The sequence below is a fragment of the Arvicola amphibius genome, chromosome 18, assembly GCF_903992535.2.
Source record: "Arvicola amphibius chromosome 18, mArvAmp1.2, whole genome shotgun sequence".
NCBI classification, from domain to species: domain Eukaryota; kingdom Metazoa; phylum Chordata; class Mammalia; order Rodentia; family Cricetidae; genus Arvicola; species Arvicola amphibius.
This window is the reverse complement of record NC_052064.1, coordinates 30447683-30471425: the sequence shown is the minus strand read 5'-3', so window position 1 is coordinate 30471425 and position 23743 is coordinate 30447683. Positions and strand designations below refer to the sequence as shown.

The window sequence follows — 23743 nt, the reverse complement described above, 5'->3', positions numbered from 1 at the left end:
CTCTTTGCAAGGCTAAAGCATTTTTGCCGTGGGGGAGTATCACTGTTTCCCCCCGGGCACAAGGGGAAAAGGAAAGAAAAGGATGGTCAGACATTCTCATTGATGTGATGTCCGACTTTGACAGCACAATACAGGATTGCCAAGTCGCTTCCAAAATACCATTTGTTTGAGACCTGTGTGGTTTTACTTATGATAGCAATCAGTTTCAAATGATTTTGTGAATTTTGTTTAGGGTGGCCAGAAAGACACATCACATTGGTAAAACAGGAACATTTTTAAATGAATATTTTTTTTTTGATGTTTGAGGTATCTATATGGTATTTAAATGACTCCCCCCTTCTTTCATGGTAGCAAACAAAATTATACTACGTCATTTTATATTTTATGCTGTTCACCCTTGTGCACTCGAAGACCTTTTTCTAAATAGCGTGTGCTCTTTAACTATAGTTAGTATCAATAGCATGCCTCAAGATGCCCGCTGTGTCCAGTCTTCTTGCTAACTTGGTCATTCCTTCGACCTGCACCAAGCCACCCTGGGCTATACTCGGGAGCACAGGTCTGTCCCTAGCTGGAGGCACTATAAGATGGTGGTTGTATGTGAAATTTCCCCTCTCCAGATGTGATGTTGCTGTGTCTTCCCTGAGGAGGCCAGCCCAGCTGCTCTTGCAGGTCAGAGGCCATCTCGGTTTCTCCTCCTCATCTCCCTGAGGACCCTCCCTTGAGCCTGCTCCCCTCCCCGACCCTCACATCACCTGCTCTCTGTGGCGATCTGATGGCCCTTGTGAACAGTGCCCTGTTTGGGACTGAGGATGTTCCCCGAAGACCTGCAGAGGAGGAGGAGGGCTGACTTTCTGCAAATCTGCCACATGAGTGGTTTGCTTTGTTGACATCATCAGTACATCCTTGCTTCGCATCCTCGTGGGCAACGCCATATCTGGTCATAATCCGAGCTGAAAACTTCTAAATTAGAGGCCTTCCCATTTCAAAACAGAAGAGCATTCATGAAAGAACCGGGGTTTCGGAATGCAAATAGCTCTTCAGCAGTGTGTGGCTGCTCTGCTAATTTCCATGGGAGTGTAGCAGTTTGACGACAGTCACGCCATTCCATTGTGAAAAAAAAAACAAATCTGTCGGGTACAGAATGGGGTGAAGGACAAAGTAGATGCCCTGTCCACGCCACAAAGGGCGCCAGGACGTGTTCTTCCAACAGATGGGCTACTGCAGTAGTGTCTTTCCTTCCCGCCACAGAGGCAATAGCGTATATATGCGATTAATATATGCACGCTGTTATACCCACTGTACATATGTGCGTATCTGTGTCCACACGCACAAGCACGCATGTGTATAAATCTACAATCTCTATCTTTGCACTCATTAGCGTTTTTCATGGCATGAATATTTAATGCCTGTGTGTGTGTGCGTGTCACCAATGAATCAACTCATTTGGTGTAGACGATCACACTATTCAGAATTAATGTTTACACGTAACTCTTTTAATAAAAAAATTATGCATTTGAATTCCATTCTGTTTGGATTAATTAGTTGGTGGTAATGGATAATCGTTTAAAATAACTTTCAAAGTCTAGATTCTATTCCTAGTTGACGCTCGTGATTGATTTTCATTGACATCTAAGGTGTCATGTTGTCAAATTTCAGACTTTGCATTTAATTAGTGATTTTGAAAATTACAGTTATCTTAGAATTAAGGTTTTCATGGCGGGGGGTGGGGGGGCTGTCTCTGGCTAGCCTCAAACTGTCTGGTTAAAAATGATCTTGAACTCTTGATCCTCCTGTCTCTACCTTCCAGATTGGAGTTTGAAAATACACAGTTCATTTGAATGTGAGCTGATGGCACCATCCTGATTTATGGGTCAAATGGGGGGGGGGAGTCTGTAAAGCATCCTTTAATGGACAAGGCTGCTAAGTGGAATATTCTGAGGTATAATGGTCACCCAAAGGTTTTATTGTGAGGTACGCCATGCTCACGAAGTGATTTCTATGTTTAGTATTAGAAAATAGATACTAAAACAAGCATTCGGGTTTGTACCATACTGCTAGAAAAATAGAATATTGCTAGTACCTTCCAAACTGTCTCTTTTTAATTGCTAATTTATTCTTATCAGCGTAATTTATTTTTTGTGAATGTGTGCCAAAGAGCTCGGTAGCCACAGAGGAGCCTGGGAAGAGTCAATAATTTCTGTTTTTTCTGCCTTTTCCTACCATCCCTCCTTACTTTCTCCATCCTACGGGTGTCTCAGCCTCCTACCCTGGTCCTCTGCTGCCCACCCCCACCCCAGCAGCAACAGTGACCACAGAGATGGACAGTGTTGAACAGCACTGTCATCTGATCCGCCTGACCACCCCCTCTTTGGATTTTTCATGTTTTCCCTGCAGAGTCCCTGGTGATCTGTGCTGGGCCCCTGCTCACCACTCACCCCTGTCCGAGCTCCCATCCACAGCAGCTTCTCTGCTTAGCCAGGTCTTCTGGCTACTGGATGGAAGGCCCTAGGGGCCATTTTCCTTGACTTCCTGACTGGTCTTTCTCTGGGCATACTCTTAATTTTTATTCTTAGCACTTGCTAAATTTTTAATTGGACCCCTGCTTATTGGTTAATAATCTTTAAGTCTGGTGAGTGTAGGCATGTGCCTGTCTCACTCACCAACACACAGCCCTTGCATGGCCTGGGTAGACACGCATGAATGTTGGAACAGATGAATGACTGAGAGCTTGGCAGTGCCTTTGGAAGAGACTATTCTCTATAGTACAAGACTTCTTACGTTTATGGTATTGTGAGCGTAGCAAAATTGAGCCCCCGAACGAGGCCTGTGTTCTTGGGTCTACTTGTGCCTGCCGTGTGTATTTATGTTTAATCCCCACTGACCCACCACTGTATTTCCAATGCGCAGTCAATTGGTTTTGTTTCCAGTACTAGCCTCAGATATGCAGGACAGTGAGATTTACCCAGCATGCCACGGTAGGAAGAGCAGGAGTCCTGGGGCCTTGGAACCCTGAGAATGGAGAGTACTTAGGCTGAATCGGCATCACCACCTTATCCCTGCTTCCCCTCTCGCGAGAAATGACACCCACCTCTTCGGTTTGTAGTGATGACCAGTAACAGATAGTACATGCTGAATTCTAACACTGCACTGGCCAGAGAGAGAGAGAGCTTAAGTCATGATGTTGTTTGTTTTTATTATTTTTATTACCTACCTAATCGGCTGTTTAATCCTTTCCTCCTCCCGATTGGTCCCCCAGGAAACAGACTGTTTGCTTTGTAGGAGTCATGTGGGGATGGAATGGGATGATGTGTGCATGCACTGATGCAATATAGTACTAAGTGATGCGTGGTACCTAGTGATGCTTGGTACTAGTGATGCGTGGTACTAGTGTGCGTGGTACTAGTGATGAATGGTACTCGTGATGTAAGGTACCTAGTGATGCGTGGTACCTAGTGATGCGTGGCACTAGTGATGCTTGGTACTAGTGATGCGTGGTACTAGTGATGCATGGTACTAGTGTGCGTGGTACTAGTGATGCAAGGTACCTAGTAATGCGTGGTACCTAGTGATGTGTGGTACTAGCAGTGCATGATACTAGTGATGCGTGGTACTAGCGATGCATGGTAGTGCTGTGTGGTACCTAGTGATACGTGGTACTAGTAATGTGTGGTACTAGTGATGCGTGGTACCTAGTGATGCGTGGTACTAGTGATGCGTGGTACCTAGTGATGCGTGGTACTAGTGATGCGTGGTACCTAGTGATGCGTGGTACCAAGTGATGCGTGGTACCTAGTGATGCGTGGTACTAGTGATGCGTGGTACCAAGTGATGCGTGGTACCTAGTGATGCATGGTACTAGTGATGCGTGGTACTAGTGATGCGTGGTACCTAGCGATGTGTGGTACTTAGTAATGTATGGTACTAGCCTTTCATGGTACCTAGTGATACATGGTTCCTAGAGATGCATGTTACATAGTGATACGTGGTACCTAGTGATGCGTGGTACTCAGGCAGCTCTCTTGCCTTATAGTTTCCTGCAGTGAGTTAGTGAGGGTACTTAGTGCTGGAACAACAGGGATGCAGTTACTTGGCAACAGTGTGTAGTCTGTGAGTTCATTTGCTCATTCACCAGCTGTTTTGGAAGATGTTCATATTAGTGCTGTGGGATAGGAAATGAGAGCTTCCAGCCCGTAGTTTTGGGGGTGTGGGGAGGGTGCTAGTCCCCCTGGAGGTCTGTGTGAGGTCTCTCTCAGAGGCCGGGAAGATGCTTTAGAGGAGGCCAATCACCTTGATGCTCCCAGTCAGACAAACCTCAGTTTCAGGGAAAAATCTTTGTACCTTAGGCAAATTATTTATCCTAACAGGAAGTGGAGATACTGTGTGTCGCAGAATTTTTGTGAAGATGAACCCAATGAGAATCTTTGAACGTACCATGTGCCTTTGCGATCGCATGACATTTTGTCAGCCTTTGTATCTACCAGGAGATTGGCTCCCTATCCCAGGAAGCCATCTCTACACGACTTTACAAGGTTACACACCTATTTGTTGTTTTAAACTTTGTTAAGCTTAAACCATATGTTTATTGGTCAAAGTTCAGAGACTGGTTGGTGGCCACCATCTGCAGCTAGCTCCTTAGAACTTTTTCTTGGCCATGTAAGCATCACCCTTGTATACTCAGGTCCCATAATGCCTTTCTTGCTTGAGATTCTAAGCAGGACATCAGCCATCTTAACCCTGTATTATTGTTTCCTTATTGCAACCTCTAGTGGGAAGGATAATTTGCTTGTAATAACCGCCCACTCTTTCTCCTGGCACTACTTGGTGGTTGTCGTTGTCTTGGTACCTGGCCCCTCAGGAAGATGCAGAGTGAATGAAAAGCCAGGCACAGGGATGTGTGTGCCCTGCTACCTATCTCCGTCTCCTGCCTCTGAGGTTTTATATATGCTCTGTTTCAAAAACCAGTTTAAAAATAAAAAGAGATGAGGGCGGTTGCAATCTGCTTCCCTCCGTGTAGACGAGGTATGGCCCTCAGGCACCTGCCAAACTTCTAATAAGCCCTCAGCTGGGCCCGACTATTGAGAATCCAGGTCCTTCCGTTTAGGACGGAAATGGATTTGCTGGACCATGTTTCCCCTGGTAGATGTGGGTCAGGTCACGGAAAAGCACCCTCTCAGCATGAGCATGAGGCAGATGGGCCTCACAGGGCGATTTCCTCTGTTATCCTTGGCTTCTCTTGAGGGTAGTGAGGTTCCCAGAGGCCAACACTCTGTGCTGTGGCTGCTTTGACGGGCCATTTCCTGTATACTTCAAATGAAAAATGTTATTTCAATAGAACATGTCCGTACATCTTATGTTTGCAACAACAAATATCTTTATTTATCCAGAATAAATGTTAAATTTTTGGATTATCATGGTAGCCATTTTTAATGTTCCTGGGTGAGGTATTAACTCTCAAAAAGATAGTAGAGACAACAAGAATCCCCACCCTCTTGTTTTAGACTCTGTTAGAATGTATTTTATAGAAGTAATTTGAGAAAGATTGCAATTTGTGGGGAAAAAATTTATTTTATTTTATTTTATTTTTTTTATGAACTAACCTGAGACTGGAAGCCTCCAAGAGATAGAGTTGGGGCCCCTCCCCAGGTCTGGGTGGGTGTGTGAAGAGTTACGGAAAGTGACGAGTTTTGTCAGGTATCCAAATTCAGCCCATGGTCAGTATTGATAGACATTTAACCTGAATGTATCTCATGTGAATTTGTAACCCAAATTACTTTTAGATCACCAAGTAACAAGAAGCAGACAGTTGGCATACTTTAGATTGTTGACTGAGGTGTCTGTCCCACCTGGTCCCTGTCTTGCCCAGTTTCCACAGTCATTAAGTCCCAAAGAAATCACACAAAGGTCTACATTAATTATAAACTGATTGGCCCAGTAGCTCATCTTATAACTTATATCAGCCCATAATTCTTGTCTGTGTAAGCCACGTGGCTTGGTCCCTTTTTCGGTGAGGCAGTCACATCTTGCATCCTCTGTGTCTGGGTAAGAACTACAGAATAGCTTTCCTATTCCCAGAATTCTCTGTTCTCATGGCCCCGCCTCCATTTCCTGCCTGGTTGTTCCGCCTATACTTCCTGCCTGGCTACTGGCCAATCAGCGTTTTCTTACAATACAATTGACAGGGTATAGACTATTGCCCCACAGCACTAGATCCTGGATATCCAAGAGAGAAGCAATTTTGTCCCAGATACACTATGAAACCATCACATACTTTGGTTCTCAAAGTGGTTTATGAATGAATGAAAGAATTCCACTTTCTGGCTTATTATAAGCATTGTTATAATTCGGCAGCAACACAACCGAATGTCATGTTATTAAGTAACTTTTTAGGATGAGTAAGAACGGCAAAGCTTTTGTTTCTTATTTCTTTCCTTTATTTGGAAAAATATAAATTAAGTTCTGAAATTTCATATTGCATAAGTAAAACTGGGAATGAAATTTGCGAACCTTTTTGGTTCACACAGTTCCCAGAACATGCTCATGTCTCAGTAGCATTGCGCAAGGTTCCTGTATTTTCATTTTTGCCTCTATTGAGTGTCAGGATCAGAGAAACATGGCTGTACTTGAGAGATAAAGCCGTCCGCGATAGACTGACTGCTTTCGAGATGCAGCCACACGTGTAAGAACCACAGACTAATAAAGAGGTGTCCACAGCATTTCGCTTACGTGAATTTAACTGACCAGGAGTTGTATGAAATATTACATAAGTACTTAAAAATTAACGACCGCTCTATTTCTGGTTCGCGTCCGTTTGATTTTGGTTATGGGTACCTTGGTTGACTACTTTCTTCTTGCGGAACAACATAGAATTCCATGAGAATTCCAAAGAAACGCTCCATTTCTTGAGGGGTTGGTGTAAGATGAGGACAGCAAAGAACACTGTGCAGCTGAAAATGAGGAGAAGACAGATTTGGGCCCAGCAGGTCCCATCCTCTCACAAGGACGAGGCACGTGGAAAAGCAAGATGCTGGTGGGGGCTGTTCCCGAGTTTTCATCTCCATGAATCATGGGGTGTGTTTGTTAAAGCAGCAAAAGTAACACGCACACACGTGCACACACACACACACACACACACACACACACACACACACACGCACACGCGCGCACACGCGCAGTAGTAGGAAGTGAGAGTAAGTGTGTCCTCTTTTGTTTTCCAGTTAGGAGTGTGAATGACTAAATATGTAAGTAGGCTTGTTGCTTTCCTTCCTTTGAGAGGTGGGCAGCTTGATAATAGTTTGTTATTAGAATAAAGGTGGAACACCATTCTGGTTTTTTGTTTTGTTTCTCTGTGTAGCTCCGACTGTCCTAGAACTCACTGTGTAGACCAGGCTGGTCTCGAACTCACAAAGATCCGCCTGCCTCTGCCTCTCAAGGGCTAGGATTAAAGGCGTGCACCGCCACCGCCCGGCTTCATTCTAGGTATTTTAAGGATGGTTGAATTAAAGCAAAATGAAAAAGAAATCCATGTGACCCGTTAGCTCTTGCCTGGCTCCCCAGCCTACTTCTACAGTGTCAGCTCTCACATAAATTTCCTCTTCCTTTCTCTGTCAGTTTTTGTTTTAATTTATTTAACTTTATATTTAAAAGTTTGTGTGTTTTTGAGAACGGGTCTCACTATGTAGCCCAGGCTAGTCTTGAGCTAGTGCTTTTCCTGCCTTGGTTTGTCAGTTGCTGAGGTTACCACATACATTCCTGCCTTCAGCTCATCAGATTATTTTTTAAAGTCTAACTAAGCCTCGCTGCCGGGAGAGTCTGAGCCTGCCCTTGCGGGGGAGCAGGGAGACCTCGCTGTTCAATGCTGGCACTCGGCAATAGAGAGGCATATTCATAGGCGTCCTCCTAGACACTGTCACCACAGGGAAGGACAGAGTGTCTCCGTAGGCGTCCCCGGTGGACAAAAGTGGGTTCATATATTTATATTTATTAGTTAATAATGGGAAGGTTTTGAGAGTTCTGCTCCTCAATCTCAGCTGTGCTTTATGAATCAGATGTATTTTCATGTGTAGGCCACAGGAAGGACTTTGAGGAGCAGAGACGGTTGGGTAGAGGGCTATGAACACTTTATCCCATCTAGTGCTGTAGATCTGAGAATACGTGTCCTAATAACCGTTACCGTTTTTGCTAACGTCAGGGAATCTCTTGGGCAGCACCACGTAGCTAGCAGTTTTAAAGTAGAGAACACAATTCAGTTTCTTCAGGTAGTGTCACTGCCTTAGGGTTCTTTCTGTTGCTGTGCACAGACACCGTGACCACGGCAACTGTTATAAAGAAAAACATTTGCCGGGCGGTGGCGGCGCATGCCTTTAATCCCAGCACTTGGGAGGCAGAGGCAGGTGGATCTCTGTGAGTTCGAGGCCAGCCTGGTCTACAAGAGCTAGCTCCAGGACAGGCTCTAAAGCTGCAGAGAAACCCTGTCTCGAAAAGCAAAAAAAAAAAAAAAAAAAAAAAAGAAAAAAATAAAGAAAAACATTTAACTGGGACCGGCTTACGGTCAGAGGTTTAGTCCGTTATTGTCATGGCAGGAAGCGTGGCAGTGGGCAGGTATCCATGGCGCTGGAGAAGTAGCTGAGAAATCTACCTCTGCATCCACATACAGCAGGAAGAGAGAGCGACTCTGGGCCTGGCTTGGAGCATCTGAACCCCCAGCTCACTCCCAGTGGCACACTTCCTCTAACAAGGCCACACCTACTCTGATAGGACCACAGGTCCTACTAGTGCCACTCCCTGTGACTCTAAGGGGGGGGCGTTTTCGTTCAAATTACCCCAGACACTCTTAGTTTGTAGTAAACAGTGCAGTTGGTCGAATGACACTTGGTTTTTTGATTGAACTATGTTCCCTTTGCTGATTGATGTACGTGCCATTGTTTGGCTCACCAACTGGCAGACCTTCATTCTGATGTGGAAGTTGTCTGCTATACTTAGAAAGTCAAAGAAAAAAAAAATCAAAGATCCCTTCCTGAGAAAAATAAAGTTGGGTGCTTGCCATTTTTTTTTTCGAAGTAGAATTTTAATGAAGGACAAGCCAACCAATTCAGTGTCGAGTTTTTATTCAATATTGTCAAATGTGAAGGCTTAATGCCTCTTTCAAACGACAGTAATCAAAGCCACCATAGTTGGACCCCGTGTACTTGGGAGGCCTTTTGGTCGAGGGTGTCAGAGCTGCAGCTGCAGGGAGACACCTGGGGCATCGCTTTTGTAGTGCAGGGAATCGCCTGTGAGATGCAGCTTGAGGACCTCAGCCCCTGACCTTTCTCTGCCTTTTGGAAGGCATCTGTAAGTGCAGCGGATCTCCAGGATCATCGGCCGAGGGCAGGTGATACTTTGCTCTCAGATGGCGTGCGCTAACTCCAGTGTGTTAGCCAGCTGTGACAAAGCGCATAAGAACCCGACTTTAGATGAAAGAAAAACTCATTTGGGCTGAGGCTTTCTGAGAGTCTGGTCCGCACGCAGCAGCAGGTCAGTTGCTCTCAGGCCTGTTAAAAAAGACTACCGTTACAGAGAAGGAGAGCTGCTCGCCTGAGGGTAGCCTGGAAACAGACAGCGCAGGCTATGGAACTACGGCCTTCAAGGGAAGCCCCAGTGACATATAGACCCTAACTAGGCCCTGCTTCCCAGCCTCCTGTTTAGCTCTGTGCTCCTGGCTGGTGGGGTTAGCACTTCCACAACCCAGCCACCTCCCAGGAGCCTTACCAGATGGGGACACTCAACCTTCAACCCATGAGCCTTTGAAGACATTTGCAAACCAGAACGCCAGCTAGATACATTGTTGTGCTAGCCGGTGACATTTTAGGATATTCAGCGTTTTGCTTAAGGAAAGGCAACTCTCCCTCGAAAACATTCTCAAGAGCTAAGTGCCTTCTTCTGTGTTAACTTAGCATTCACAAATGCCAGTGCAGACAGATCTTCATAATTTCCTAAATTTTTTTTGCATTTGTTTACTTGTGCACGCACATGTCACAACACATGTCACATGTACATGGAAGTCAGAGGACAGTCCACAGGGTCAGCTCGCTCCCTTCAGTGCGTGGGTTCTGGGCATCAGATAAAGTCTGATGTGACGGCAAGCGTCTTGACCTGCTGAGGCATCTTGGGGGCCCAACGTAATAACGTTCAGTGCAGTTTGACTTGTTGTGTTCTTCCGCTGTGGTCACCATCTTGTGAGTCACGCAGGGGCTTTCTTTGTTTCATCTGATTTCTCTTTTGCTTTTAATGCCTCGTGTTTTAGCGAAGCGAACAGGGGCTCCGGGAGATACAGAGCCACAGCCAAAGTCACCTCTCTGACCCCCCTCCTGCTGCCTCTCAGCGGAACGGCCTTGTTGGCTTGAAATCCATCCTATTGCAGGCATCCTCGTGGTTGGAGGGCTAGGGTTATTAAGACAAGTTAAATTGGCATAACCCTGTTTATTCGTATATACAAAACCGTCCTTAACCTCCCGCATTGCTTATTCAATTCGTGCCGAGGCCAAGTGCAGGAGGAGAAAGACACAGTGAAGGTGAACCCCACCCACCTTGCTTCGCAGCTATAGCGCTGCTTCCTGCTTCCTTGTTTTGTCCTAGCCCACAGGAGCGAGCAGATTTGCTGGTGAATGAAGAACGAGACCCTGTGGATGGATCTTCGTCTTCTGGCCATGTTGGTTTTTCGTTTGTTTTGTTTTTATTTTAAGTAGGAACCCTAAGCAATGATTCTCAAGCCTGGCTTCTGAGCAGCCTCTCTTAGGGTGCTCTCCACAGGGCTTGAGTTTCACAGGCCAGAAAGAGGCTCACAATTGATCTGGGGTGACAACGGAGCTCGTACGCATTTGATGAGACCAGCCTGAGTAGCAGCATCCTTGAGATGGGAGAAGAAGAGTTGGTTTCTGCCCCTCTCCTTCCTCCCGGATCCTCACAGGGTACTCGGCTCGAATGCCATGTCTAATTATATGCGCAACCAGGACCGATATCTCAGTTTCTCCTTCTCCAATTGCCCTTTAATTCATGTGACATATTTCTGACATGCCTGGATATTCTGTGGGGCTCATATGAGCTGCCATCATTATTCACCGCCATGTGTGTTGTGACTGTAAGTCTGCCTTTGATCCAGCGCAAGAAGCATTTGTCTGCTGAGAGAGTTACCTCTTAACGCACTGGTCCCTTGGCTTCTCCCATAGCCGTTAAAATGATGGTGGCGTATTTCAAATTTTGTTTCGCAGTATCTGAATATGACATTTCCAAAAAAAAAAAATGCAGATGAAGAAGCTGTCTGGACATCTCTTAAGTGTGAAGTATCTGAGACCTGTGAATCATGGGCACTAGAAGACTTAATAGGATACATGATGTGCATCTTGTGTACATATACAGGAACACAGAGAGTGAAAAACCATTAGAATACCCCGAAGGGAGCGAGAGCAAACACTCTCCGTGTCAAAAGCGTTCGTTAGTTTCGCTGATATTGTCCGTGTTTGCGCTCACATCTCGTACTACTTAGTGAAAGACCGTGCCGTCTGTCGGGTTGGGACATGAATAAAAGTGTGCAACATAGCCAGATATGATGGAGCACACCTTTAATCCCAGCACTCGGGAGGCAGAGGCAGGAGGAGCTCTGTGATTTCGAGGCCAGTGTGGTCTACACAGCGAGCTCCTGGACAGCCAGGTGCATAACAGGAAGGTACGTCTTGCCTTCCTATGGCCCCTTTCCTTTGATAGTTTACACGCCATCATGATGACATCCTTAAGATAAGGCATCATGTAGACTGAGACTGCGGGAAGTAGAGTATGCCTGAAGATTATTCTGGAATATGTAATCGGAAGCACCAAATTGATAAAATTTCCCAAGTCTGCAGAGCCAGGTAGTGGAGTGCCTGCAACACCAGACCCTTAGGAAACTCTACTGAAGCCCCTTAGCTCCCCTCTGAGAAGATGATGGGCAATTAATTAAGATGTGGAATATGGCAGTCCTTTTAGCTCTTTAGTGAGTATTTCTTACTCCAGAGTATGCAGGGACACTAGCTAGTATGTTCTGAAAAGCACAAGTCTAACAGAGTGTGCATTCCCTGTGCCTTGGATTATTGGGGGTGTTGGAGGAAGATAGGGATGGGGGAAAACCTTTATTCCAATGTATTTCTAAGTGGAAAGGAGGAAGGAGAGGAGGGGAGGGGTGGGGAGGGAAGGGGAGGAATGATTGGGAGACCAGAATAAGAGTCCTTGTTTGTGTTACCTGCCAAAATTAGTCCTTTAATTTGAAATTCTCACAGACAATTGTTAAAGCTAGAAACAATAATAAGAAAATCTATCACAGATGAAAAATTCCTAGCCAGCGCTCGAAGTGACCCCCAAATAAGTTCCTGCGACACTTCTCCCGTTGGCGCTATTCTTCCGTGTGATGGTTCTGAACAGCGCTCTTAGGAAATAAATAACTAAATGCCAACCATATTTTTTTTATAGCCTGGCCGATATTTTGGCTGTTTTTCAGGAGAATTGGAATTTTCAAAATTAAATAAAGGTTTATAAAATGCCAACTTCAGAAAGTTTTATTTAATTTGTGGAATAATTTTGTTCGCCCTGTTTTTCCCCTCCTCTCTCTCTTTCACTCTGCAACAGGGCCTTTATTAATTTAGCTTAGTTACTTAGTGCTTATATTAAATAACCTAATAAAAATCAGAGTTGTAACATAACGTTTCCCAAATGTGAGGCAGCGTCTATTACATGGGACAAAATCTCTATGTAGCACAATGTGAAAACACATATAGAATTACAGGACACCAAATGCTACTGTATATGTATGTGTGTGCTTGTGTGTGTATGAGCGCGCATGTGCACGTGTGTGTGTGCATGTGTGTTTGTGTGTGTGTATGTATATGTGTTTGTGTGTGTGTGCGTGTGTTTGTGTGTATATATATGTGTGTTTGTGTGTGTATATGTATGTGTGTTTGTGTGTATATGTATGTGTGTTTGTGTGTGTGTATATGTATGTGTGTTTGTGTGTGTATATGTATGTGTGTTTGTGTGTGTCTGTGCGTAGAATGTTGTTGAACTGTAAGGGGGCTGGCTATTTCTAAAAAGTTGAGAAATGCTGTTTATTACTTATAGGAACTGCTCTAAAGTTAATTTTTGGCTTTTAAATACCAATAATCTTCCTTGTAATTTTCCTTAGTATGATTTAAAAAATCAGTTAGCTGTTTTCAAAATTATTATTTTGTGCGTCTGGGTGGTTTGCCTGCATATATATCTATGTGCACTACATGCGTGTCTGTTGCCCACAGAGCCTAGTAGAGGACCGGGGCTCACTTGTAACTGGACTTACAGATGGTTGTGAGCCACCATGTAGACGTAGAGGACTGAACCCAGTTTCTCTGCAAGAGCAGCCCGTGCTTTCAGTGGCTGAGCCATCTCCCTAGCCCCTCGGTTAATGTCCTTCTGAATTAAAACTTTGGCAAGCAATCCTCAGACTGTTGCAAGTGGATCAAATGTATGTGGGGAATGGAAATCATGTAAACACGTGTGTATGTGTGCATTGTGTTCTGTTGATTTCTAGATAAATGTATATATGTGTGTGTACATATATGTATGTGTATATGTATGTGTGTATGCGTATAACTATAGAGCCTCAACATTTATCCTGAGGGGTGGAGTTGTTTGTTTTTGTTTGGCGTTTGTTTATAAATACAGACTCCCAGGCCAGTGTGTGGCGAGGCTTCATTAATTTGTGCACCTTCCAAAGGCAGCCGAATAAAGCAGAACGCCTGGAGAATGCTGTTGCATTTCCATGTCCTTTCCTTTGAATGCAAAGTGGTTGGGATGTATAGCGCCTCAAAATTAAAAGTGGAAGGTGTTGAAGGCAGGTTCCGCTCCAGTAAGTTACATTGGGGTTCTGCTAAGCTGTGAGGAAGAAGAAAGGCATTTCTGCTCTCTGTTTGCCTTCTCTCTCTCTGTCGGCACCTGGTATCATCCCACCACAGGTTCAGCGACATGAACCACAACGTATGACATTTCCCTGCTCCAGTATGATGATACACCATCGTCAGGCCACAGGTTAGAAGCACAAGCTGAATTAATACATACTGCTGGGTAGCGATTTCATGTGAACTGGTTTATGGATAAATAATTCTATGTTCTTATTGTATAGAACAGACAGCTTTTAGTTTCTTTAGCAAAGTACAGCCTAACAACAGAAAATTATATGCTGGAGCGTGGGCACACAGTGGCTCGGAGGAGGGTAAGCAGATGCAATCAATGCTATCAGTTCCGTTTGTCCAAGGGTCTCATCGTCAGTTGGTGTCTTGTGGAAATACCGAGAAGCAGAAGCCCCCAAGGCTTAGTTATTCCGAGACTGGAGTTTTTATTGACACTCTTGCCGAGATCTTTTCCAGGCAGTTATGAGATATATAAACTCCAGCCTTTGGATATTAAAGCTAATGTCTCATTTCTTCCCCTCAGGTTGAGTTTTCAGTTTGGTTTTGGAATTAGCATCAGGGCGTACCCGGAATAAAGAAAGTTGTCCGTGGAGCAGAATCGCGAGGATGCTTTTGCTATCTTGCTCAGTGGCATGCGTCTGTCTCCTAGATCGCTCCACGTCACTGTGAGAACTTCCGTGTACTCACAGATGACGTGACACAAACCTTCATGCATGCAATGGTTCATGCATTGAAGGCACAGGAGCAGAAGTATCATCCTGGCTGATTTGGGATGTAGTTGTACTTAGTTATGTGTTGAGTAGTAAGAAGCTTCTTGACTCAAACTCCATGCAAGATGCATTGGCTTATGTTTGCATATTCGTGATTCATAGAGACACCTGAGAAACATTCCCTTCATGGGTGACCAGTACTGCATGCCAACCCGTGTGAGGTTCCCTTGGTTATACTGTATATCGCTATTTTAATGGCTTCCTCAAATCTTTCATTCCATGCTGTTCAGTTATAGTTGGCGGTATCCCCCACTCTCTGATTTTTATATATTAAAGGTTAATTTTTATGTATTAAAGGTTAATATATAAATTAATATATAAAGGTTAATATATAAGGCAGGAATTGTGCTCGGACTTAGCAGAGTATGTGGTTTCTCTTAGACTAAAAACCGGTAAAATACTGAAGACACCAGCACAGGGGCTGTTGACGGCCCCCTGTGAGACGTCACCCCTTTGACTCCCGAAGGATATTACACTGGGAGACCCAACAAGTGGTTTTTCCATTGTTGTGTCTTTTTAATTTTAGACAAAAATTGCTTCCATTCCCAACTTAATTTTATGTCACTAATGGGACATTTACCTACAATTGCATTTTGTTATTTGGTCTGAATGCATTATCCAGAGAGTGGATTGGCATTCTGTATTTCAGAATGAACAGATTTGTCTGGATACAAACAGTTTTATTTACATTGTGCCCGACTCAATTGTGTTAACATTCGTATGAATTTCAGCTCCAAGAGAAAGGCCCCTAATTTGTGATTCAAAGACCTTGGAGCTGCATCTGCAGTATTCTTGGATACGGGGTGCTCTGGATGTTTGCAGATGCTGTGTTTCTTGGAAATAGTGGGGTGGCTTGGGGGATACTGTTGGTGTCTGCAGTGGCCCCTTGCGGGGACCGCTTTCCCCAGAGACCTCCCAGGTGTTGCCGCCTCTTCTGCCTTCCATTTGTGCATCGGTATCATTTATTACTTGTTTTCAGAATAAACGTCAATGCCCTGATTGACATATGATGGTGAGTGAACATAGCCCTGCCCAAGGGACTTGTCCTGGCTTGGGGAATTGCCACAGGGGCTCATGCTCAGAGCAGCAGGACTGATGAGGAAGGTCTAGCGGTCTGATGAAGCTGGTCCCCACTGATTTTTAAAGCCACTTTTAACAATGACTCTCTGAAGATGAACAGATGGTTCTAGAAAGCACCTGGTGTTGGGTGTGGTAGCTCACATCTATAATCCCTGCACTCGTGAGGAGGATCATGAGTTTGAGCAAACCTGGGCTATATCCTAGTCAGACCCTGGCTCAAAAATAGACAAAGAAACAGACAAAAACCAAACCAAAACAAATAAGAAAACTTGGCACTTGTAAAGAATATTGTGATAGAAATCACAAGCCAAGCATGGGTTCTCTTATGCATCTGTGTTGAGCAAAGACCCTGTCGGATGACTGCTTAGTCCCTGTCCTGGATTGGAAGCTGAAGAACGTATAAGATTCTACAAGTGGCTACAGGAGATCAGTGCTCTAGGTAAAGTCAGAGTGTGATGCCCATTCAGAACAGGAAAAGGGGTCTCTGGGTGCTGAAGATCCACCCGGTGCCGGACTGGACATGCACATATGCCCACCTGTCTGTCAGAATAACTAGATCAGCATTTTTCTTCCTTTACACTCTGGAGTTAGGAAGCTTCGACTGAAGTGTTACAGGCAACATCTGTATCCTGGTGATTCTGCTCGGATTATTGAGATTTCCCTAATACTCTGAATCAGGAACGGTCTCTAGGGGGCCTAGGACAATATTCTTGTCTTTTCTCCCCCGCAGGATTTGGTGATCCTACCCCAAAGGCCGGAATGACATTGCTAGTTGTAGTTGATCACAGCTGGTGCAGAAATTCTTTACTCCCGTGAACTGGTTTCCTCTTCTCACCCATCCTCCTCCAGGAGACATTCGTCTCCTGTCTTTTTGCTTAGGTGTTCTTAGCTCTCATGTCCTCACTCAGAAATGTGCAAAGATTCCCCCGCCCCCCAGCATTTGTTATGACATGGTAATTCCTGTGCATTGAAAGCCTCCTAGCAGTGCAGAAGGCGGGCGTGGTCATCATCCCCACTTTGTAGACAAGAAAGCTGGCATGTGGAGGAACGAAACAACGGGCCCCAAATCTCAAAGTCGGTACAGACTGACTGACTCTCAACTTGCCGCTAATCGCCAGCCTGTGCTGGAGGAACTGAGGCAAGCGTTCAGAACCATCCGAAATGTGCATGCTTCTCTCCAGCCTTTCCTTAGGAAGCTCTGTCCTAAGGGCTTTGCATGCACTTTACGGGAAGTACTTTTTCATCCCATTTTACAGATGAGCGGCTTGAGGCGTGGAGAGATGAAGTAATTGCTAGAGTCACATGATTAGAAGCCAGTGGATCAGCAGCAATCTCCCTGGAAGCCCGCGCTCATTCACAGTTGCTCGGCATGCTGCTTCCCAGTTTGATTTCTTCAATTAACATTTGACTACTATTCTAAGTAATATTTTTGTCATTTGTTTTAATCAGGGAGGGAGACCGTTCCAAAGAGTGTTTTCCAGAGTGGATTAGCGCCCTCACTTACCCTCGCTGGAGGGAAGGCTCACTAGAGAGAGCTACTCCGGCTATTCTGCCCCAGGGAGACAGTTAAGGAGATTCTGTGGCCTCTACATGTGTAGAGAAGGAAAATCGTGAGCTGTCTCCATTGCCCGAGAGAACGGCGCATACCCTCGGTTCCCTTGAAGCTGTAGAAACCAGCTTGGAACAGATGCTCTCTGTGGTGGTGTCCATTGGTGTGAAGCATCTGTGTGTCTGGTTCCAGCTTGGACAAGTCTCCTTCTGGCTCATCAAGGAGGGGAGGGAGTTCTCCTCTGCAGAGAGATCTGTCTTCAGTCTATTTCTTCCTGCACACCCCCCCCCAATGGAAGCTGAATATGATTTATTTTATACATACTGGAGAACCTTTTGTGTGTTTTGGTGTTTTTGAAATAGAGTCTCATCGCCTTTAATCCCAGCATTCGGGAGGCAGAGGCAGGCGGATCTCTGTGAGTTCGAGACCAGCCTGGTCTACAAGAGCTAGTTCCAGGACAGGCTCCAAAGCCACAGAGAAACCCTGTCTCGAAAAACCAAAAAAAAAAAAAAAAAAAAAAAAGAAATAGAGTCTCATTATGAAGCCCAGCCAGCTTTGGACTCTTGATATTTCTCCATATTCTGGGGGGTTACAGGCCTGTGCTTCCATACCCAATTTTTGTATGTATGTATGTGTGTGTTTGTATGTGTATATGCATGCCACGCACATGTGTGTTCAGTGTGCATGTATGTATATGTGTGTGTGTGTGAGCATGTGCACATCTACTCACGTGTGCGAGCGCACTTGTAGGCCACAGTTAGACGTTGTGTGTCTTCCTTCGTCGCTCACCTTATTTTCCGAGGCAGGGGCTCTCACTGAGTCTACAGTGAGTCTCACTGACCAGCTAAGCTGGCCGGCCAGCAGTTTCAGGGATTGGCCTGTCCCCTGTCCTCGTGGTAGGGTGTAGGTACACACCACCGTGCCCAGCCTTTGTGTGAGTGCTGAGGATCTGAACTGGGTTCCCAGGCTTACCCAGCAGGCGTTTTCCTGACTGAGACGGCCCCCGCTTTGATGTGACAAAGTCTTACCATATAGCTCAGGCTAGCCTCGAAATCACTGGATAGCCTAGGGTGACTTTGAACTTACTGCGATTACAGGCATTTGCTACCATGCCCGGCAAGCATCATTTACATACAATAAAAATATACGTATGAAGAGGCTGGTTTGATGCATTTTGACAAATTGAGACTCATGCAGCCACTAGCCCAGACAAGCAAACCCTTCCCAGTGAATTTTCTTGCCTGCTCAGCTCAGTCTCTCTTCTGTTCCCACAGATTAGTCTTGCTTCTCTTGGGTTTGATATAAATGAAGTCACGCAGCTATATTTGGTTGTGTCTGGCTGCACTGTGGAATCCTCCTTAAAAATAAAAAGGAGTGAACCAGCGTCACATACACGGCAGGATGCATGTCCCAGAGAACCGTGCCGGGAAGTTTGCAGGGTTCGTTTTTCTACAGGTGACCTTCCCAGTCGCAGTAACCAAATGACTGGCAGATCCTTCTCTGTGCCCATCACACAACACAGCCGACATCGGTTCTCTCCTCTGTTCTCTTGTAATCAAACCAGTGTGCCCTTAGGGTACGATCACTTTATGTTTAACCTGTGGGTGATCCTCTCGCACAACGATTTTCTTAGAAAGGCGGTGGTCGGACATGTTACGCCCTGTCTCGAAGAGGAGGACGGAGGCAGATCCGCCCTCTCCAGAGTGGCTGTCCAGCAGGCCAAGGATGCTCATTTCGCATCTCCTCTGTGCTGCGTGCTGTGCACTTTTCATTGTCATGGGAGGAAACGTCAGGGAAGCTATCCCCCATGAAGAACAGCTTTTCTTGGCAGGGGAAGGATGGCTCCAGGAGCCAGCACTGGAGACATACGGCACCATGAATGAGAGCCGCGCTGCCTAGCTGGGGCGGCGTCCAGGCACTGTTTACAGTGTAGCACATTCGGGAGCAGATTGTTACGTCTTAATACTGAAACAGTGTATCATTTTAATATTTTCGTTCTGCTTCTTCCCTGTTTCCAAGCATTATGTCAGGCATTGCGTGTTCATTTCTTTCCGTCTTGGACAGGACGTGGCCCTCACCAGAAAGGTCATTTCTAACCCTTCGAGTTTTGCCTCTCAGCTCCAGAGTCATTTTGGGAATCTCTTAACAGTACCTTTGGCGGCACAGGTGTTCTCTCTTCAATGATAAAAAAATATATATGTATTTTAAAGGAACAATGTAGTTGGACTCACCTGTGTTATTGAAAGGAAAAATAAAAACACTGTTTTTCTTCTATCTCTAAAACATAACATTTTTATATGTGGCAATTTCTGACATCCGGTGGGGACCATCAGAGTTTTCATAGCACGGAAATAAAAATTTTGTTGCCCGGTGTCCTTTGTGAAATGAGTGTCTCTATTTTTCCTCATCAAGTTTCTCGGTGCCCCGCACTCCAGACCAGAGGTGCCCATCTGGTGAATAAGCCAGCATTTCCCCGTGCTGTCCGGGTACCCCTGAATCTTCCAGCAATAGGGGTTACCTCTCTTTGCGGCCCAGCTAGCCCAGGATAGCTTTGTTCTGTCTGTCACCCGGGCTTACCACAGACAGCAGGAAAACCACAGGGAATGATGCCATTGTCATTCTAAGAAGAACCCAGGCATAAAAACCAAGAGGCAGCTGAAGGCATCTTTGCTATTCTGATCTGCTACACGTGGACCAGAAGGCAAGGTGAGGCTGCTCCGGGGGCTGCCGGTGCTGTGTGCCCCTGGGAGTCACACCACACTCAGAGTGTGACAGAGTATGGAGCCTACACAGCAGTTTCCTTGTTCAATTCAAAACCAAGTCTTATATTTAGGTGAAGCCTGCTTTTTTTATTTTTTATTTTTTGTCTATGAAATCAGCCATCTTGTATATTTAGCATTAGTCTTAAGTTAGACTGTGAAACAAGACTTTGGAGAAAGGAAATATCCGTATGGTTTTCTAAGTAATTCAAGGCACAGAGAAACATAGAAGAATCAGTTGTCTATGGCTAAACCTCACCCTTCCCATGCCTTATCTACCCCACATAGTTCACTAACTCAGTTGGAGCCAGAAAAGAATGCTTCATTGCCTGTTGATTCTCAGAGTGGGCATTAAGTGTTGACCATTGGACGACCTTCTTGATGTTGAACACACTGTGGAAGGGTTTAACACATAGCAGATATATGTTTATTGTGTTTCTCTTCCCTGTACAGGAATAATCAAGCTGGGGAGGTGGAACCCCCTCCCACTCAGTTATGTGACAGACGCCCCTGACGCAACCGTGGCAGACATGCTTCAAGACGTCTATCACGTCGTGACGTTGAAGATCCAATTACAAAGGTGTGTATGTCGGAGCGTCTGTCTGCTTCCTCGCAGAGCCCCTGTGTGGATCTCAGATTCACTGTGGAGATCAGTTTGTCGCCCTTTATTTCCAGACAGCAGGTGAATGGGGGGGGGGTGAGCAAGAGGTGCTGCCCTGGGTATCTTTATAGTCCACATTCCAACTGGTTGTCACCCAGGGGCTGCTTGATAAATCATTAAAAGTCTTTAGGGCAGGGGAAAGAGGGCTCTGCACAGCCCTGCTTCTCGTGGCTTCTCTGGGCTTTCTCAGAAGCCAACGGCAGAGTTGAAGCATCCAATCCTCTGATGGCTGAGAGTTTTCTTCTTCCACGGCCTTAGAGGTCTCTTTCCCTCTGGGGTGGCCACTCAATGAAAGGCAACCCGTGATCTGTAGTGGGATCCAGAACTCTGTGCACCTCCCAGCTTCTAGAGGCTCTCCGTACCCTTTCCCTCAAAACTGTCTGCAAGTTGTGCCTTAAGCAATGGGGTCCTTCAGTGTAAGATTTTTTAAAAGTGCATTTTTGCTTTAGCAGAGACCCATCACCTCTATATTCTTTTCTAGCAACTTTATAGTCTTTTCTAGCAACTCTATAGAGTCTTTTCTAAAAGTTTATTATCATTATTATTTTTATCATCATCATCATCATCATCATCATCATCATCATTATTATTTTGACTGGGAAAGTAGCTTCTCTGAATTTTTCTGGGGAAGTTGAGCCTTTGTGCTTTGGCTTTGATGGGAGTGTGCATTTAACCTTAGGAAGACCCACAATGAATGTGTGCCGGGAAAGCCACCCCCACAGTGCTGTGTCATCTCACCAGGGCTTCTAAAGAGCTGATGTTTAGAAACAGCACGGTGGCAGATTTCATGGGCTGTCAGGATGGGGGGTTCCCCTGCTGGGGTCTACTGAAGTCTACAGAAGGAAGACCACAGAAGGGACGCTTGCTCCCCTTCCTTCTCTTGGAAGCCTCAGTGTCGTGCTGTGGCACTGGCATGGGACCCGTGTGTCCCCTGCAGCCAGGACCGTGGCGGAGGATCGCCCGTTGCTCACTCTTGCCCTGTTTTGCAGTTGTTCGAAGTTGGAAGACTTGCCTGCGGAGCAGTGGAACCACGCCACGGTCCGCAATGCCTTAAAGGAACTGCTCAAAGAGATGAATCAGAGCACATTAGCCAAAGAATGCCCTCTCTCCCAGGTCAGTGTCTCCTCCGGGGGCATCTTCTATGCTCTGTCTCTGCGATCACACTGCGTTTCCGGGGCCCATGGAGAGGGGGGTGCTTTCTGTTTCAGGGTAAAAGTCATCATCTTGGGGATGGCTTCCCAGTGGCTTTAAGTCAGTGAGTGTCTGGGAACACTGGTCACACGTACTCATCAGCTTTCCCACGGCGTAGCGTGTCCATCGTGACACAGGGAGTCGCTTGAGTTTCATGTGGAAACCTCTTCTACTGGTTAAGTGACAGGCTGAGACCTCGTACCGGACCTCAGTTCCGAAGTTGACATTCCTGGCGGTCTCTTTACTTCCTCTGCCGGGTGGGTCGCTATGCCCAACCTTTACGTCTTGGTGTGATTGAAGCATCCTCTGCCCTGTTTGGTAGTTAGATGTTGATCTTTACGGTAGAGACATTTGTAGAGGGTAGTTCTGGTTTTGTTTTTAAATAGTTACCACACAGAAATGCATCACTCAAAACAAGGGCAATCCCCCCCTCCCCATTTTTAATGATCATACCCTAAAAGAACCATGAAAGCAAGAGGCTGGAGTGCTCCAAGGAACCAAAGCTAAGCCATATTTAGTCTTCCTGCTGGAACTTGCATGTTATATAAAGGCTCCAGTGGCTGGCATATGTTTTCTTGAACATCCCAGTGGCCTATAATTTACAAAAGAAATGCTGAAGACAGAAAAGAGGAGTGGAGAAATCCACGAAGAGGCAACGGTTGCAGCCTGTGTATTTAAAGGAAGTCATGATTTAACTAGTCTGTCTGGTGAGGCTGCTGGGGAAGTACAGGTTGTTGTTGTGTGTCTGGGTATTTAAGTTTTATCTCACCTTTCTAAGCAGGCTTAAACTGGGATAGCTTCTTCCTCATCCCCTGATGTCTTCATGAGTCACCGAATCTAGCCAGTCAGATAGACTGTCCCTACAAAGCAGAATGTGTTACACACACAGCTTCCGCTGTCTTATTTACTCTTTGTTTTTGACGATGAAACCTCGGGTCTTGAGAGTTTGGTTCATTTAAATCAGTAGAGCTGATTTTCGGTCTACTTTTTGCTCATCTGATGACCGCCAAGAGGGCTGATGGTACAGACAGCCATGTTACCCGAAAGTCAGAAGGGAAGACACATCATCTTCAAAGCCACACACCTTCCACTGGGCTAGGGTGTCTTGATGGAAGTTTGGTTGCGTGCATGCGTGTGTGTTAAAATATCTGAAAGAAGGTTAGTTAGTCTCTCAACTCTTTTAAATCTGTAGGTGAACAGTATTGAGTGCATTCGCAACCGTCACCCCTGTCTCTCTACACTGTTTGTCATTCCAGACAGGGTCTGTAACTCTGAGCAATAACTCCCCATTCTTCTTTCTCAACGGGCACTGGTAACTTCTCCCTTCTGTCTATGGATTTGTGTAGTCTCCATCCCGACACAAGTGGAGCTGGGGAAGATGGTAGAAGGCCACTCACGGATGCTGAACGAATTTTATAGGACGGGAGAACAAAGAGGAGGCGGGTCACTCACTGCCTGCCTCGTGCCCTTGCAGAGAACCTAGGGCAGCAGGGGACACCAACCTCTTCCCACGGAGCATATTACTAGTAGAACGCTGTCATCCACTGGGTTTTAGATGTTCTCTCCTAGCAGATACATTATGTATCGCCACCTCGGCAACCCTAAGGATCACATTGCCATTCCCACCAGCCAACCCCGCCCTGCCAGTAGGAGCACGGCGAAGGCCGTCTGATCATTTCATCTTTCAGTCTGGGAGAAAGGCGGGCTCTGAGGACCCTGTCTTTCCGAATGTGTCGTAAATAGTGACCTGAGTGTGGATGTTAATCTCTTCTTGTTTCCCATTGTTT

The 23743-nt window shown here is 45.7% G+C and overlaps 1 protein-coding gene across 1 annotated transcript in view; it reads left to right on the top strand.

The window, feature by feature from the left end:
- Satb2 (SATB homeobox 2) overlaps positions 1 to 23743 on the top strand; it is a 165348-nt gene that overhangs the window by 49374 nt on the left and 92231 nt on the right. Inside the window, exons 5-6 of the mRNA XM_038315450.1 lie at positions 20558 to 20684; positions 21755 to 21878. Coding sequence (XP_038171378.1) covers positions 20558 to 20684; positions 21755 to 21878 — 251 coding nt within the window. The remainder of the gene's footprint in view (positions 1 to 20557; positions 20685 to 21754; positions 21879 to 23743) is intronic.